The 13,771-nt window shown below is 33.7% G+C and overlaps 1 protein-coding gene across 3 annotated transcripts in view; it reads left to right on the top strand.

Moving 5' to 3' along the window:
• Positions 1 to 13,771, top strand: part of LOC145243581 (uncharacterized) — a 465,876-nt gene that overhangs the window by 72,496 nt on the left and 379,609 nt on the right. For all 3 annotated transcript variants that reach the window (XM_080106561.1, XM_080106562.1, XM_080106563.1), the window contains exon 2: positions 2,698 to 2,763. In XM_080106561.1, coding sequence (XP_079962687.1) covers positions 2,698 to 2,763 — 66 coding nt within the window. The remainder of the gene's footprint in view (positions 1 to 2,697; positions 2,764 to 13,771) is intronic.

Genomic DNA, 13,771 nt, shown 5'->3' on the forward strand with positions numbered 1-13,771 from the left:
TTTGAGAAATAATAAGCCTATAACACACCTCAGATATTGTTCTGCCGTTTGTGCATATTATATTTGCATGAAATATCTTGATTTTTAATCCTATTAAGGTCAAAATCAGACGAGAAAAAATGAGTTCATTTTATTTATATAGAATAGAAGAGAAGAGAAGAGAAGAGATAGAGAAGATTATTATTTCCGGATATTTGTAAGACTGTTAACCCCACCCACCCCACCCCACCCGCATATATATATATATATATATATATATAAACTAGGTTGGACCGATGCAATGCACACTTCTTCCCAGTATTTTTTTTCTTTTCGTCTTTTTTCAAGTTTTTTCAACGCATTACACCCCTCTTATATAAAAAAAAAAAATTACTTAATCTAAGGGTTAAGACGTTTATTATCCAATGTATTCCTATTGTTTTCACTGGTCGGCATGTTTGTTTTCAGGCGCGGGCATTCAATTTTAGATTTGGTGAAATAAATACGTGTTAAATTATTTCTATATTTCAATTGTTAGTTTCGTACATCGAAGTAAATGCATGTTAAATGTATCAATTGAAATATAGAATTTATTTAACATAGTTTTATTTCACCAAAATCTAAACTTGAATGCCCGCGCGTGAAAACAAACATGCCGACCAGTGAAAACATTAAGAATAATCTAAAAAGTTTCGAATCAAGTCTCCTCTTGCTGTTATTTAAGATCATTTGAAATCATATTAGCAAGTTTTAGTTCCCCTCCCCCTCCCTCAAAACCAGAGGTTTGGGGGATATATATAGATATATATATATATATATATATATATATATATATATATATATATATATATATATATATATATATATATATATATATATATATATATATGATTGTTGAGCTGGATTAAATCCGACGATATGAAATAAAATGGAGGTGGCAGGACCTGGATACTCAACGTTTCGCCCGATTTATGAGGGCTTCTTCAAGAGCATCCCTCTTGAAGAAGCCCGCATAAATCGGGCGAAACGTTGAGTATCCAGGTCCATATCCATTTTATTTCATATATATATATATATATATATATATATATATATATATATATATTATTCTACGTTAATATTTTCCAAAGTTGAACCAACCAATGAATTTTTGCGAAGGATAATACAAGAGTATTTAATACCGAAGAGGGTCAAGATGTATTTTTACTTAATATTTATATGACACTATATAAGCAATTTTTTTATATAAAAATTTATATGTCGCTACACATTCATGAGAATATTTCGGACAGCCGGTTACAAGTAACAAGACACCTGGGGGAAATATATATATATATATATATATATATATATATATATATATATATATATATATATATATATATATATATATATATACTAGGCTGGGTGCCCGGCGTTGCCCGGGTGTTTGTAAATGTGTGTTGCGCAAAAAAAAAAGTGGTAGGCAGCCTTAAACCCAGCGAAAATATCGGCGAAAAAAGCGACCCCTCCCTGTAGAAAAGTGGCCAGTTGAGGGTGAAGCAATTAATGTTTTGGGCCAATTTTTCGGTATTTTTCGAACTTCCGATCTCGTGGAAATCTGTCGCCTTTGCCGAAAGTTTTTGCGAGACATGATGATTGCAACGTCTTGTCAGACGAGTGCCACTCCCTCAAACACTTAGTCCATGAGCCCAAATACCTGAGGGAGTATCTATACAAAGATGATGTTACAGAGTCTTAGCTTTGTACGACAGCTAAGTCTCTCTCTCGGTTTAAAATGTTGAGATCCAGCAACAAGCAAGAGCAAGATAGCCAGCAACAAATTAAACTGCAGACCAGCTTAATGCGCATACTGGTCTCCCGCTTTATAGTTTTTTTAATCAGAGATTTGCTTCTCCTAACAAGGTCGCCTTCACCACGACTTACGAGAGCCCTCTCCACCCCAACACATATATACATACACACAAATATACACGGTGCTAGTTGGCCGTTGACCCCGAAAAAGGGTTCATTCGCCCTTTGGAAGGTCTTGTTTTTAATCCTTCAGGGAGACTAGCCACCCTCCTCACCAAACAAGTCTGGTGGGGCAACCAGTTTAGTAGCCAGTGACCCGACCATGAGGCAGGTAGTACGGGGTTACATGGTACCAGTAGCATATGACATGACATGACCATGCGAGACATACATACATACACACATGATGATGATGATTGCGACGTCTTGTCAGACGAGTGCCACTCCCTCAGACATTTAAAATCCATGAGCCCAAATGTCTGAGGGAGTATCTATACAAATATGATGTTACAGAGTCTTAGCTTTGTACGACAGCTAAGTCTCTCTCTCGGTTCAAAATGTTGAGATCCAGCAACAAGCAAGAGCAAGATAGCCAGCAACAAATTAAACTGCAGACCAGCTTAATGCGGGTACTGGTCTTCCGCTTTATGGTTTTTTAAATCAGAGATTTGCTTCTCCTAGAAAGGTTGCCTTCACCACGGCTTACAGGAGCCCTCTCTACCCCAAACATACACACATACACACATACATACATACATTTAAACAGATTGTTGTCCTTTATATTATAGATGAATGAGAGAAAAAAAAGATATAAAAAAAAAATAATAAAGTGCGTTTATATTTGTCATATATTTTTTGGATTTTCTCATTGGAAATATTTGAGTCATTTTTGTTTTAATTTTTCCCTTCTGTTTCTTTTTTTAGGTGTCTGAACTCCAAGGCTCGCTAGCAAAGGCCATTGCCAACAATGACGACAGTCCCAACAAAAAGGTAAGTCGGCGGTTTCAATCCTAAGCGAAGGCGCTCTCACACATGAAATGCAAAGCAGATACTAAACGTAGAAAAACTTTTTTTTTTTCTCTCTCTTCAAATAAATCGCTTCACAATAATAACGAACAAAAGATCGCGAATGAAAAACACGAAACGAAATGTCAATCAAACAATCGGAAAATCTGTGACGTAATCATACACGTGATGCCGAGACGAGTTAGGGGAGTCGTGAGATTTTATAGCTTAATAATGGCTCTGTTTTATGAAAACAAAAATAAGAGGGAAACGAGGAAAGATGGCTAAAATGTGTCAAAAAAAAATTAAGATGAGCAATTTAAATTATTCGGACCAAGCTATTCATCTTGCTTGTTATATTCACAACGGTTCGGCCGATATAATCTCCAACCTTCCGGAAAATTATTTATATATGTATTGTGCGTGAATAGGGACCAAATGAAAAACATAGTAAATACAGGATTAATTTAATCTGAACGAAACCGGTGAAGCTTACGTTGGTGATGATTTCTTCTTGTGTTTAATGTTTTTTTCTTTTGTACACAATTCATTTAATGATATATCGTGTATATAATCCTCATATATATATATATATATATATATATATATATATATATATATATATATATATATATATATATATATATGGTAAGTTATAACAATATATATGACAATTAAGCTACACAGAATATTCCACGTTTCATTCTCGTGAGAATTCGTCAGGCTTATTAGTGTTGGGACGTATATTCTGAATCGACATCAGAATCGGAAAAAATGTGCACCTATTTTCCTATGCCAAAAACGATTCCTTTAATCTTTTTATTTATTAACAAGCTTTTCACTCCAGTAGTTTATTCTCCGGAACAGCTAGACTTTTGAATTTTACAAGCTTCGTTCATGTAATCTGTGTTTACATTTATTTAAACACAAACAGAGGGCGGGGAAAACTATATATAGTTGCTGTATCTAGTCGAGTGTTTTTTTTTTTGCGAAAGTTTGGCAAGAGGGGACACAAGATTAGAGTTCAGACGAGCACTTACCATGAAAATAGCGATATTGCAGAGACAGACGTGTGACATTTCTTCTGTGTGAAAGAGGTCGCAGAAAAGAGAAAAGGGCATAACCTACTAGATTTCGAAGCCGGTTTTGAACTCTATCAAGGCAGGATAGGTTGCTGCGCAGATGAATTAAAATATATTTAAGCGTATTTTATGATAAGGAAGCCGGGCGTTCCCTCTACCCGCTAGTGAACAATAATTGTTTGTGAACCTCGATTTACATAATTTTAATTCACCTCATTCATATATATATATATATAAACGAATATATATATATATATATATATATATATATATATATATTCGTTTATAGTTATATAAACATGCTCACATCCCACTGCTACAAATATGAATAATCATTGAACTTTTGAAAAGTCAAGTCGCTGCCTGATGATATCTGTTGTTTGATTGAAACAAGTGGCTATTTGTAGCAGCGGGATGTGAGCATGTTTATAAGTTAAAAAACTTAAAACACAGGACTTTAATTAAATAAAAAAGTAATTTCTGACGCTTGGATTGTATCTTCTGTTTGTATTTGTAATAATATGTTTCATTACTGAATTGTATAATTGTTCTTAAATTGGTTGACACGCAGATTTTTTCTTTTTCTTTTTCTTTTTCTATATACTGTCAAATTCTTACTTTCTCTCTTTCTCTATTTAACTAGATGTCATTATTCTTTCCTTTTCCTTCTAGTTCTTATTATCTTTATTATAACCCTTTATTTCTTTTTTCTTTTCTTCTCCATATCATATATATGTATATGTGTATATATATATATATATATATATGTATGTATATATGTATGTATGTATATATATGTATATGTATATATATATATATGTGTATATGTGTGTGTATGTGTGTGTGTATATATATATATATATATATATTTTCTCTCTTCTTTTTCTCTCTATTTTGTTTTCTCTATATTTTCTTTCTCTATTTCTGTCTCTATTCCTTTTTTCTTCTCAATCACTCTCTCCCCATTGTAATCTTTTTACTTTATTTAAATTGCCTCTCCCTTTTTACTTTTTTATTTAATTAAAGTCCTGTTTTTTAAGTTTTTTAACTCCAACTTCTAAAGAGTTCCTACCTAAAATAAAAATCCATTATTCATTGAACTTTTGAATAGTCAAGTCGCTGCCTGATGATATCTGTTGTTTGATTGAAACAAGTGGCTGTTTGTAGCAGCGGGATGTGAGCATGTTTATATAACAATAAACAAGTATATATATATATATATATATATATATATATATATATATATATATATATATATATATATACAGAGTTGAACGATAAAATTATCACCCTACATAAATGATTCCATTTCCACTTGATGAAAACAGGTTTTCTTTTTTTGGAGAGAACCATCTACTAGTTAGTCAGTTGTGTGCAAATCCCAAGAGCGATAGAAACCGTCTATCATGTCTGGAAGTGACACAATGTTCAACCAGCAAGATCGGAGATGCACCGTTGTATAACTCATGATCTCTACCGATCCAAATTATAACAACAGGACCATTGCCAGCACCCTCAAAATGCATTGATTGCCATGAATTACAGGGGCGTGTTCAGGGTGATAAAAACGAATTTCTGGTGACTGTTATGGCCTTTGGTATAGTTTCAAGTGAGGGTCGCATCATGTCACATCACATCTTAGAAGTCAGCTTGAAAGTCAACACCAAAGTGTATGTAGATGTGCTGATGAGTGGTGTGATCCCCTAGTGCAACCAGATGGCTGCTGGCAGGCCCTGGGTGTGGCAGCAGGACTCAGCGCCGGTGCACAAGTTCAAAGAGACCCAGGCTTGGCTTCAGAAGGAGTAATACAACTTTGTACCTTTCTTTGATTGGCGCACACCCCCTCCCCCGACCTAAACCTGCTGGACTATTTTGTTTGGTCATACGTCAAGAAGATCACCTATATGACCTCCCACAATAAGTGAGCTTGTTAGATAACATTGTCCTAGTGAGTGTAAAAGTCATGATGATGATGATGATGATGATGATGATGATGATGATGATGATGGTCGTTGTGATGGTGATTATGATGGTGATAATGATGGCTGTGGTGGTATGATGATGAAAGTGGTTGTCGTCATGATGATGATGATGATGATGATTGTGATGATGGTTGTGATGATGCTGATGATGATGACGACGACGACATGATGATGATGATGGTGGTGTCGTTGATGATGATGCTGATGATGGTAGTGTCGTTGATGCTGATGATGGTAGTGTCGTTGATGATGATGATGATGATGATGATGATGATGATGATGATGATGATGATGATGATGATGAAAGGTTACGTGATTTACCTACTAACTTCAGACGGGTGCTAGATTGCTTACTTTCGACAGCACTGTTCTATTTTGGCTTCATCTCGTCACCCCACCCCTCAGCCTCCTCCCGGTCGTATCTTCCAACCCATTTCCCCGAGCAGAACATCTACCTGAAATATCTGAGCTGCTATTCACCTAAAGCATCTATCATAGCCGTGGTTAACCCCACCCTACATGAGTGTGTGTGTGTGTGTGTGTGTGTGTGTGTGTGTGTGCGTGTGCGCACGCGTGTGTGTGTGTGTGTGTGTGTGTGTGTGTCTACCAAGTCAGTATAACCTTCTCTCGCTCACCTGTTTTTTAACTGTTACTAACTGAAGCAACCATCTACAACGAAAGATAATAAGACGATAACTTTAACTGTTACATTCCTAACATTTCTTTATATAACATACTAGCTTTCCATACACGACTCTGCCCGGGATGTCATGATACCAATTTAGCTTATATTTTTTTTAATAGTCTGGGTGCCCGGCGTTTTTTTTTTTTTTTTTTTTTTTTTTAGGTGTGTGTTGAGCAAAAAAAAAAAAATTGTAGTAGGCAAACAGGCTCGAACCGGTGACGTGAAGGCGGAAAAGAAAGTGAAAGAAAATCTGACGTCTTACTGCTACTCTATGACGCGACCGGAAGCTCGGGATGTTAAAATTAGACAAAGTCAATCCAATCGATACGATGACTTGCAAAAGTGGCTTGCAAAATATCGACCCCTCCTTGTAGAAGAATTAATGTTTTTGGCCAATTTTTCAATATTTGTAATTTGAGACGTCGAGCTTCAAAATGATATCGATCTTGTGAAAATCTGTCGCCTCTATCGAATGTTTTAGGCGGACATACAAACAACCAAACAAACAAACATGCATACATACATACATTTAAACAGACGGGTGAGATTTATATTATAGATGGGCGTTGCGGAAAATGGACGTGTAAAGACGCAGGTAAGAAATGGCTGGCTATGGTCTGCGTGAGGTTACAGAAAACAAAGTGGGCGTCGCAGAAAATGTACGTGTAAAAGCGAGGGCAAGACTGGGACGGCTTTGACCGGCATGCAGTCAAAAGAAGGAGAAACGCGGCAGCGAGAGACATTTTTAAGTGATGCCAAAACTAACGGTAATAAATTTTTGTTGTTAAAAAAGAAAGAAAAATGACCGGATTTTATTTTAGTTATTTACTTTATTTGTTTGTCCATTTGCGACGTAACATCTACGTTACAAAAGAACACATTTCATAAAAGCGTTTACAGAAAAGACCGAGACTAGCAACATCACGTCAGTGAGAGAGAGTCCAGAGAAGAAGAAAGGGCGGGTCTAATCAGGTTTTCACAATATAACCCTGCCAATCTGCGCAATGTGTGTGCACATACTTCACCTACTTTTATGATTCCGTTCTTGACATGTACTGGGTTAGGTTAGGGTTAGGGTTCCTGACATGTATTGGGTTAGGGTTGGTGGTAAGGTTAAAATGATGTTATGCAAAGAATCTGTGTCGCCACATTGAAATTGATAAAACTCTAATTTCTTACCATATAAAATGCAGAATAAACGCCACTGTTGAATGCATCGTTGAATGATAAATAGTTATCCGTGTGAGTTTATGTGTAAGCATTAATATAAGGGAAAACGACCTTTTTTTTTGTATAAATAGTCAATGATATGAATGGATTCCATCCGCTGAAATAATTGATTCTTTTTTTCATTATTATTTTTTTTTTTTTTTTTTTTTACTGCAATGCGTATTTTTTCTGACTTCACACTTCGGTGATCGTCTCATCAGTTGGAGGTGTGATATTGATTGGGCTTCATACTCACCGGACCTTAACCCCGCCACCTGGATTTTGATCTGAGGAGTTATCTCAAAAATAATTCTTTTCCTCAACTGAAAAAAAAGATAAAACAAGGGTGATGCTGAGAGAGGAGTATGTCAAAGTTATTGACAATTTCCCGCGTCGTATCAATGAGGATTATGGAGTCAAATTCGGGGCCGTGGCGAATCAAAATCGATATTGGAAATCGTTAAAATAAATCGCTGGATCGGATATTTATGGAATTCTTGGAGTCGGAGACTGAATTTAGGGAACCCTAGGATTTGGAACCGGACTTTTTTACTTTTTGACTCTGCAACTCTAGTATCAAGAGGTGCTTATCATCGAACGGCAACAAAACGAAAACTGTTGAAAATTTATGATGAAAACTTGGTGGCCAAGCCATGCGTAGTCTAAAGTTTATTTGTGCCAAATATGATCGTCTTACAACTTTTATAAATGATTTCATGAGTATGCATTTATTTCGGAGACGGGTTAATGAGTATTACGACAGTGAGTGTAAAACCTATTCGGGATCATAACTATTACTTATGAGATGATCACCAAAATGTCCCTCATATAATGAAATAGCAATAAATCAAAGACTGTTGGGTTTTTTCTACTGAAACAAACATAGACTGAAATTTATTTAGACTTTGTTTTACTTTCATTAACCTCGTAACTCTTGCTTCTTTTATTTTTGTCCTTTTGTCCTCACATTCCATGAGCAATGTTTTTTTTATATAAGACGTGTTTCTTACTAGGGAGGAAGAATTATTGTTTTCTGGGTCGGAATCTGTTTTTGTTTTTTTACATTTTCACCCCAAACAAGGTACATTGTCACTTTGTTGTAGGAGGCTACTATCAGGGACATAAGCTACAGGGGTACTATGTGGGGAGTTGGGCAGCAAGATGTCGGTTCACGTTGCACTTGAACTTCTGCATGTCAGTACAGTCGGGGAAGCAGGGACCCGGAAGGGAATTCCAAAGTCTAGCTGTTCTGGAGAAGAAACTACTGGAGTACAAGGCTCTCTTACATCTAGGGATCTCTACTGTGAAGAGGTGGGATTTAGCTGCTTGTCGAGTTTGTCGGGGGTATTTACGTCGAGGGGGCACAAGTGCTTGCAGTTTGTTGGAGCATTCGCCGTTAAAGTACTTGTAGAACAGGCAGAGGGATGCAACATTTCGTCGATGGGGATTCATTTAACACGTATTGTTTTTTTTTCTTTTGTTTTTTTTTTGCCTTGAAGTTGTATTTTCTTTTAGTTTCTTACATCAAATAGCTTCATGCCTTGTCTTGAGCGATTTCAATAAAAGAATATCTCTTTACCAAACTGTTTTTTTTAATGCATGTAATCTCGAATTCTGTTGCTCCGTGGCAACGTGAACGTTTCTTTCATTAAGTTTCACCCACATATTATTCTGGCACCTGAAGAAAGTCTTCTTCTTTTTCTTTTTTTAATCGGTCTGTGCAGGTGGATTCCTATTAATGGTAATCGGCCCAGTGCCAAACACTACTCTTTGAGAGCTTTGCCCATTTCCCGTTTCAAATTGTTGTGATAGAATGGGGCCGTAAACTGATAGTAACATTTAATACTGCTAAGAGTAAGCTTCTTTCCTAACAATTACAAAAAAAAGCTTCTCAACAAACGACTGCCATGATAACTAACATCCTATTGAGGGCCCACGCGCAACGTGAATTAGGACAAATACACGGAAGACATTGCCAAAGCTGCTGCAAATGCGGTGGGCTCCCTCTACCATGGTAGAAAATTACTGACACTAAAAAGCATCTCATGGATGGAGTATTGTTGCCACATCTGGGCCGGAGCATCTACTACCAGTCTCTCATTCTTAGGCAGAGTCCAAAAAAACTTTTAGATGAAAAATCTTTCATCTAAAAATTCTAGAAACTATTTTTATTAAGCCTTTGAGATCTTCTCTTTGCAAGCAAAAATAAATCTTTTAGGACCTAATTTAGTTTCTATGTAATTTTCCCCCGCTTATTTTTCGTTTTTGTTTCTTTTTTTTTTTTTTTTCTCCCATGCCATATTCATGACTATTTTTTTTTTTTTTTAATCGTATTTTCCTCGATTTAGCTCTTTTGAGCGAGGAACGAAACCTGGTTAGCTAACCTTTATTTTCATTTTTTATTTTTTTAATCATCATGTTACTTGGTCTGTATTTTGCCACACACACACACACACACACACACACACACACACACACACATATATATATATATATATATATATATATATATATATATATATATATATATATATATATATAAAGAAGTAAAAATTAAGTTTATAAGCCAAACTTGAAGTGAATATAATTATTAATATTTATATACTAAATAAAAAAAAGCTCAATACAACACAGACAGAAAATAGAGCTTCTTATAGAAGAACAAATGTAAGACTGCAAATTATATTTTACATTAATTCTTTTTATTCCGTTTTTCCGTTGTAATTTATTTCCGTTGTAATTTGTTTCCGTTGTTTCTTTTTTTAAAATCAAATTTTCTATTAATAATTATAACTATAAAATCCGCTATGGGAGTTGTTACGTTGGCTAAATTATCCATAATTGAAATAAAACTTTGACGATTCGTAATAATCTTTATTCCTCGACGGCTTACAAACGGATTTTTCAACAAACCTAGATTACACACATTTTTGGATTATTACAAACATTTTGCATTTTAATTTGAATGTTTTTGTGAACAGTATAATTCCGGTTAATTCCTATGGAAGCGTTTAATCTTATCATCATTTCGTCTTGAAAATACTTATGGTCTCCATATCTTTTCTTCTGGATTTTTAATCCTTGACTTAAGTTTGATATTGATATTGTCCCATTAACACTCTTTAACCCTGATCCCCGAGTGGCCTGTGGGCTTTGATAAGTGGTGCCGCCTATATATATATATATATATATATATATATATATATATATATATATATATATATATATATATATAACTACTTAATTTACTCACATAAATAATTATTATACGAAAGTATAGATTTATGCGTAAGCTTTAAGTATTTACTTCAAAAGTGCTCAATACGTAGGTAGAGCTAGTTAGTGAGTCATAAAATGTATATGGCGATTAAGCTACACTGAATATATATATATATATATATATAGGGTGCCCAAAAAATGCTAAATGGAGGCTATCTAGAACATATGTTGTAGAACGGAGAAAAAAAGGCCAAAGACCCTAGTGTTTTGATGTGATGTTTTGAATATAATAAACTAGTTATGACCAAAGTTTCATTTCATTCGGACAAAACACTAAGAAACGGGACCTAATTAGAGTTGGGGCCCAATTTTTTTTTTTTTTGGGGGGGGGGGTCACCCTGTGTGTGTATATATATATATATATATATATATATATATATATATATATATGTGTGTGTGTGTGTTTGTGTGTGTGTGTGTGTCTACATATACATATACAGACCTGTATATATATACATACGCATACATATAAATATATATACAGGGTAGCTACAAAGTCACGCACCAATGTTAATATTTATTTTTTATTAAATATTGAATTTGAATAAATGTTACTACTATAACTTTTTTTAATTTTTTAACTTTTTTTTAATTTTTTAACTTTTTTAATTTTTTAACTTTTTTAATTTTTTAACTTTTTTTAATGTTTTAACTTTTTTAATTTTTTAACATTTTTAATTTTTTAACATTTTTAAATTTCTTAACTTTTTTAATTTTTTAACTTTTTTAATTTTTTAACTTTTTTAATTTTTTAACTTTTTTAATTTTTTAATTATTTAATTTTTTAATTTTTAACATTTTTAAATTTCTTAACTTTTTTTATTTTTTAACTTTTTTAATTTTTTAACTTTTTTTAATTTTTTAATTTGTTTATTTTTTAACTTCTTTAATTTTTTAACTTTTTTAATTTTTAACTTTTTTAATTTTTTAACTTTTTTTAATTTTTTAACTTTTTAATTTTTTAACTTTTTTTATTTTTTAATTCTTTAATTTTTTAACTTTTTAAATTTTTTAACTTCTTTAATTTTTTAACTTTTTTAATTTTTTAACTTCTTTAATTTTTTAACTTTTTTAATTTTTTAACTTCTTTAATTTTTTAAATTTTTTTAAATTTTTTTACTTTTTTAATTTTTTTACTTTTTTAATTAACATTGGTGCGTGACTTTTTGGCCACCCTGTATATTATATATACACATACATATGCATATACATGTGTGTGTGTGTGTGTGTGTGTGTGTGTGTGTGTGTGTGTGTGTGTGTGTGTGTGTGTGTGTGTGTGTGTGTGTTATCTACGCCCGTGTTTGTTGCTGTACATAGTTACAAGCCCAGAGGAGATAGCGATAATTGATAGCATCTTTTGTATGTTTTATTTATTTCCCCCTCCCCAACCAATAAATGATGCCGCCCTTTGCTGTAAAGCCAACCAGCATGACTCGTAGATAGTCCCCCACAAAGCGCCCCAAGTCAGATTGTCCCTTGAGTACCTATTTATTATAAATAGACCCTTTCTTGTTTGTTGTTTTCTCTCGAGATTCAGACTTTACGAAAATAGTTAACATATCAAAGGACCAGGTTTGATTAGATGAGTATATTTTTTGATGTATCTCCTTACGAATAAATTTTACCGCTGGATCCTGTTGAAACTAGTGTTGGAACGATTAATCGGAATCGGGAATCGGAAAAATCAGAAGATTTGGGGGTATCGGAATCGGATAAATTGATACCTATTTTCCGATGCCAAAACGATTCTTTTAATTGTCGTTTTTATTTGATTTTGTTTAAGGTAAAATCTTCCATTTTTAGTCATATTGATAAAAAATAAATATTTATTGATTTTGAAATACCAGTAAAGCTAAAATCGATAGATCATCTTCTACAAGAGTATTTTGACTTTTAGAAAATAAATTTAACGTGTGTTTTTACGAAAATCGGGGAAAATAAAAATCTTACAGTTAAATAATTAGAGATTTGTAAAGAATCGGAATCGGTAATTGTATCGGAATCAGAAAAAAAAATATTGGAATCGTCCTATCACTAGTTGAAACGCAGGTTCTTGCAAGTTAAACAACGTTGATACTGATCACGATTAAGTATTAAATACGTCTTATGTCAGTTTAAGAGTTTGCCAGATTCTTATAAATCTATATATCTATAAAAATGAAATTGTGTGTGTGTGTGTGTGTGTGTGTGTGTGTGTGTGTGTGTGTGTGTGTGTGTGTGTGTGTGTGTGCGTGCATTTCCCTACCAAACTACGCTGTCAATTTTCAGTCCACAGACTCGAGATTTGACATAAGGAGTATTGAGATTTGAGAAAATCTTTTTAATCCGTTTTCGGCCAGAAATTGTGCTGTCAAGAGGTTGAAGTTCAAGGATTTGACCTTTCAAAACTCTACGAAACTCCTCCGCTGATTTTGGGTCTAAACACTTAAAATTTTAAATGTAGGTTATTTGGACATGGATCAAACTTTTAAATTGATTTGAGCCCAAAACAATAAATGTTAAGGGGTCAAAATTGGGATCAACTTTAAAAAAAAAAAACATTTGACCTCTGCAGTCTCTACCAAATTACTCAGCCAATTTCTGGTATAAACATTTGAAATTTTACATAAAGGGTATTCCCAGATAGGACAAGCTTTTTAATCAGTTTGGATCGAAAATTTGAGCTGCGAAGGGGTCAAAGATCAAAAGATTTTACCCTTGCGGTATCTAGCAAACTACTCAGCCAATTTTGGATTTAAACATTTGAAATTTATACA

The sequence above is a fragment of the Euprymna scolopes genome, chromosome 22, assembly GCF_053919585.1.
Source record: "Euprymna scolopes isolate OS-2025 chromosome 22, ASM5391958v1, whole genome shotgun sequence".
Classification (NCBI taxonomy): Eukaryota; Metazoa; Mollusca; class Cephalopoda; order Sepiida; family Sepiolidae; genus Euprymna; species Euprymna scolopes.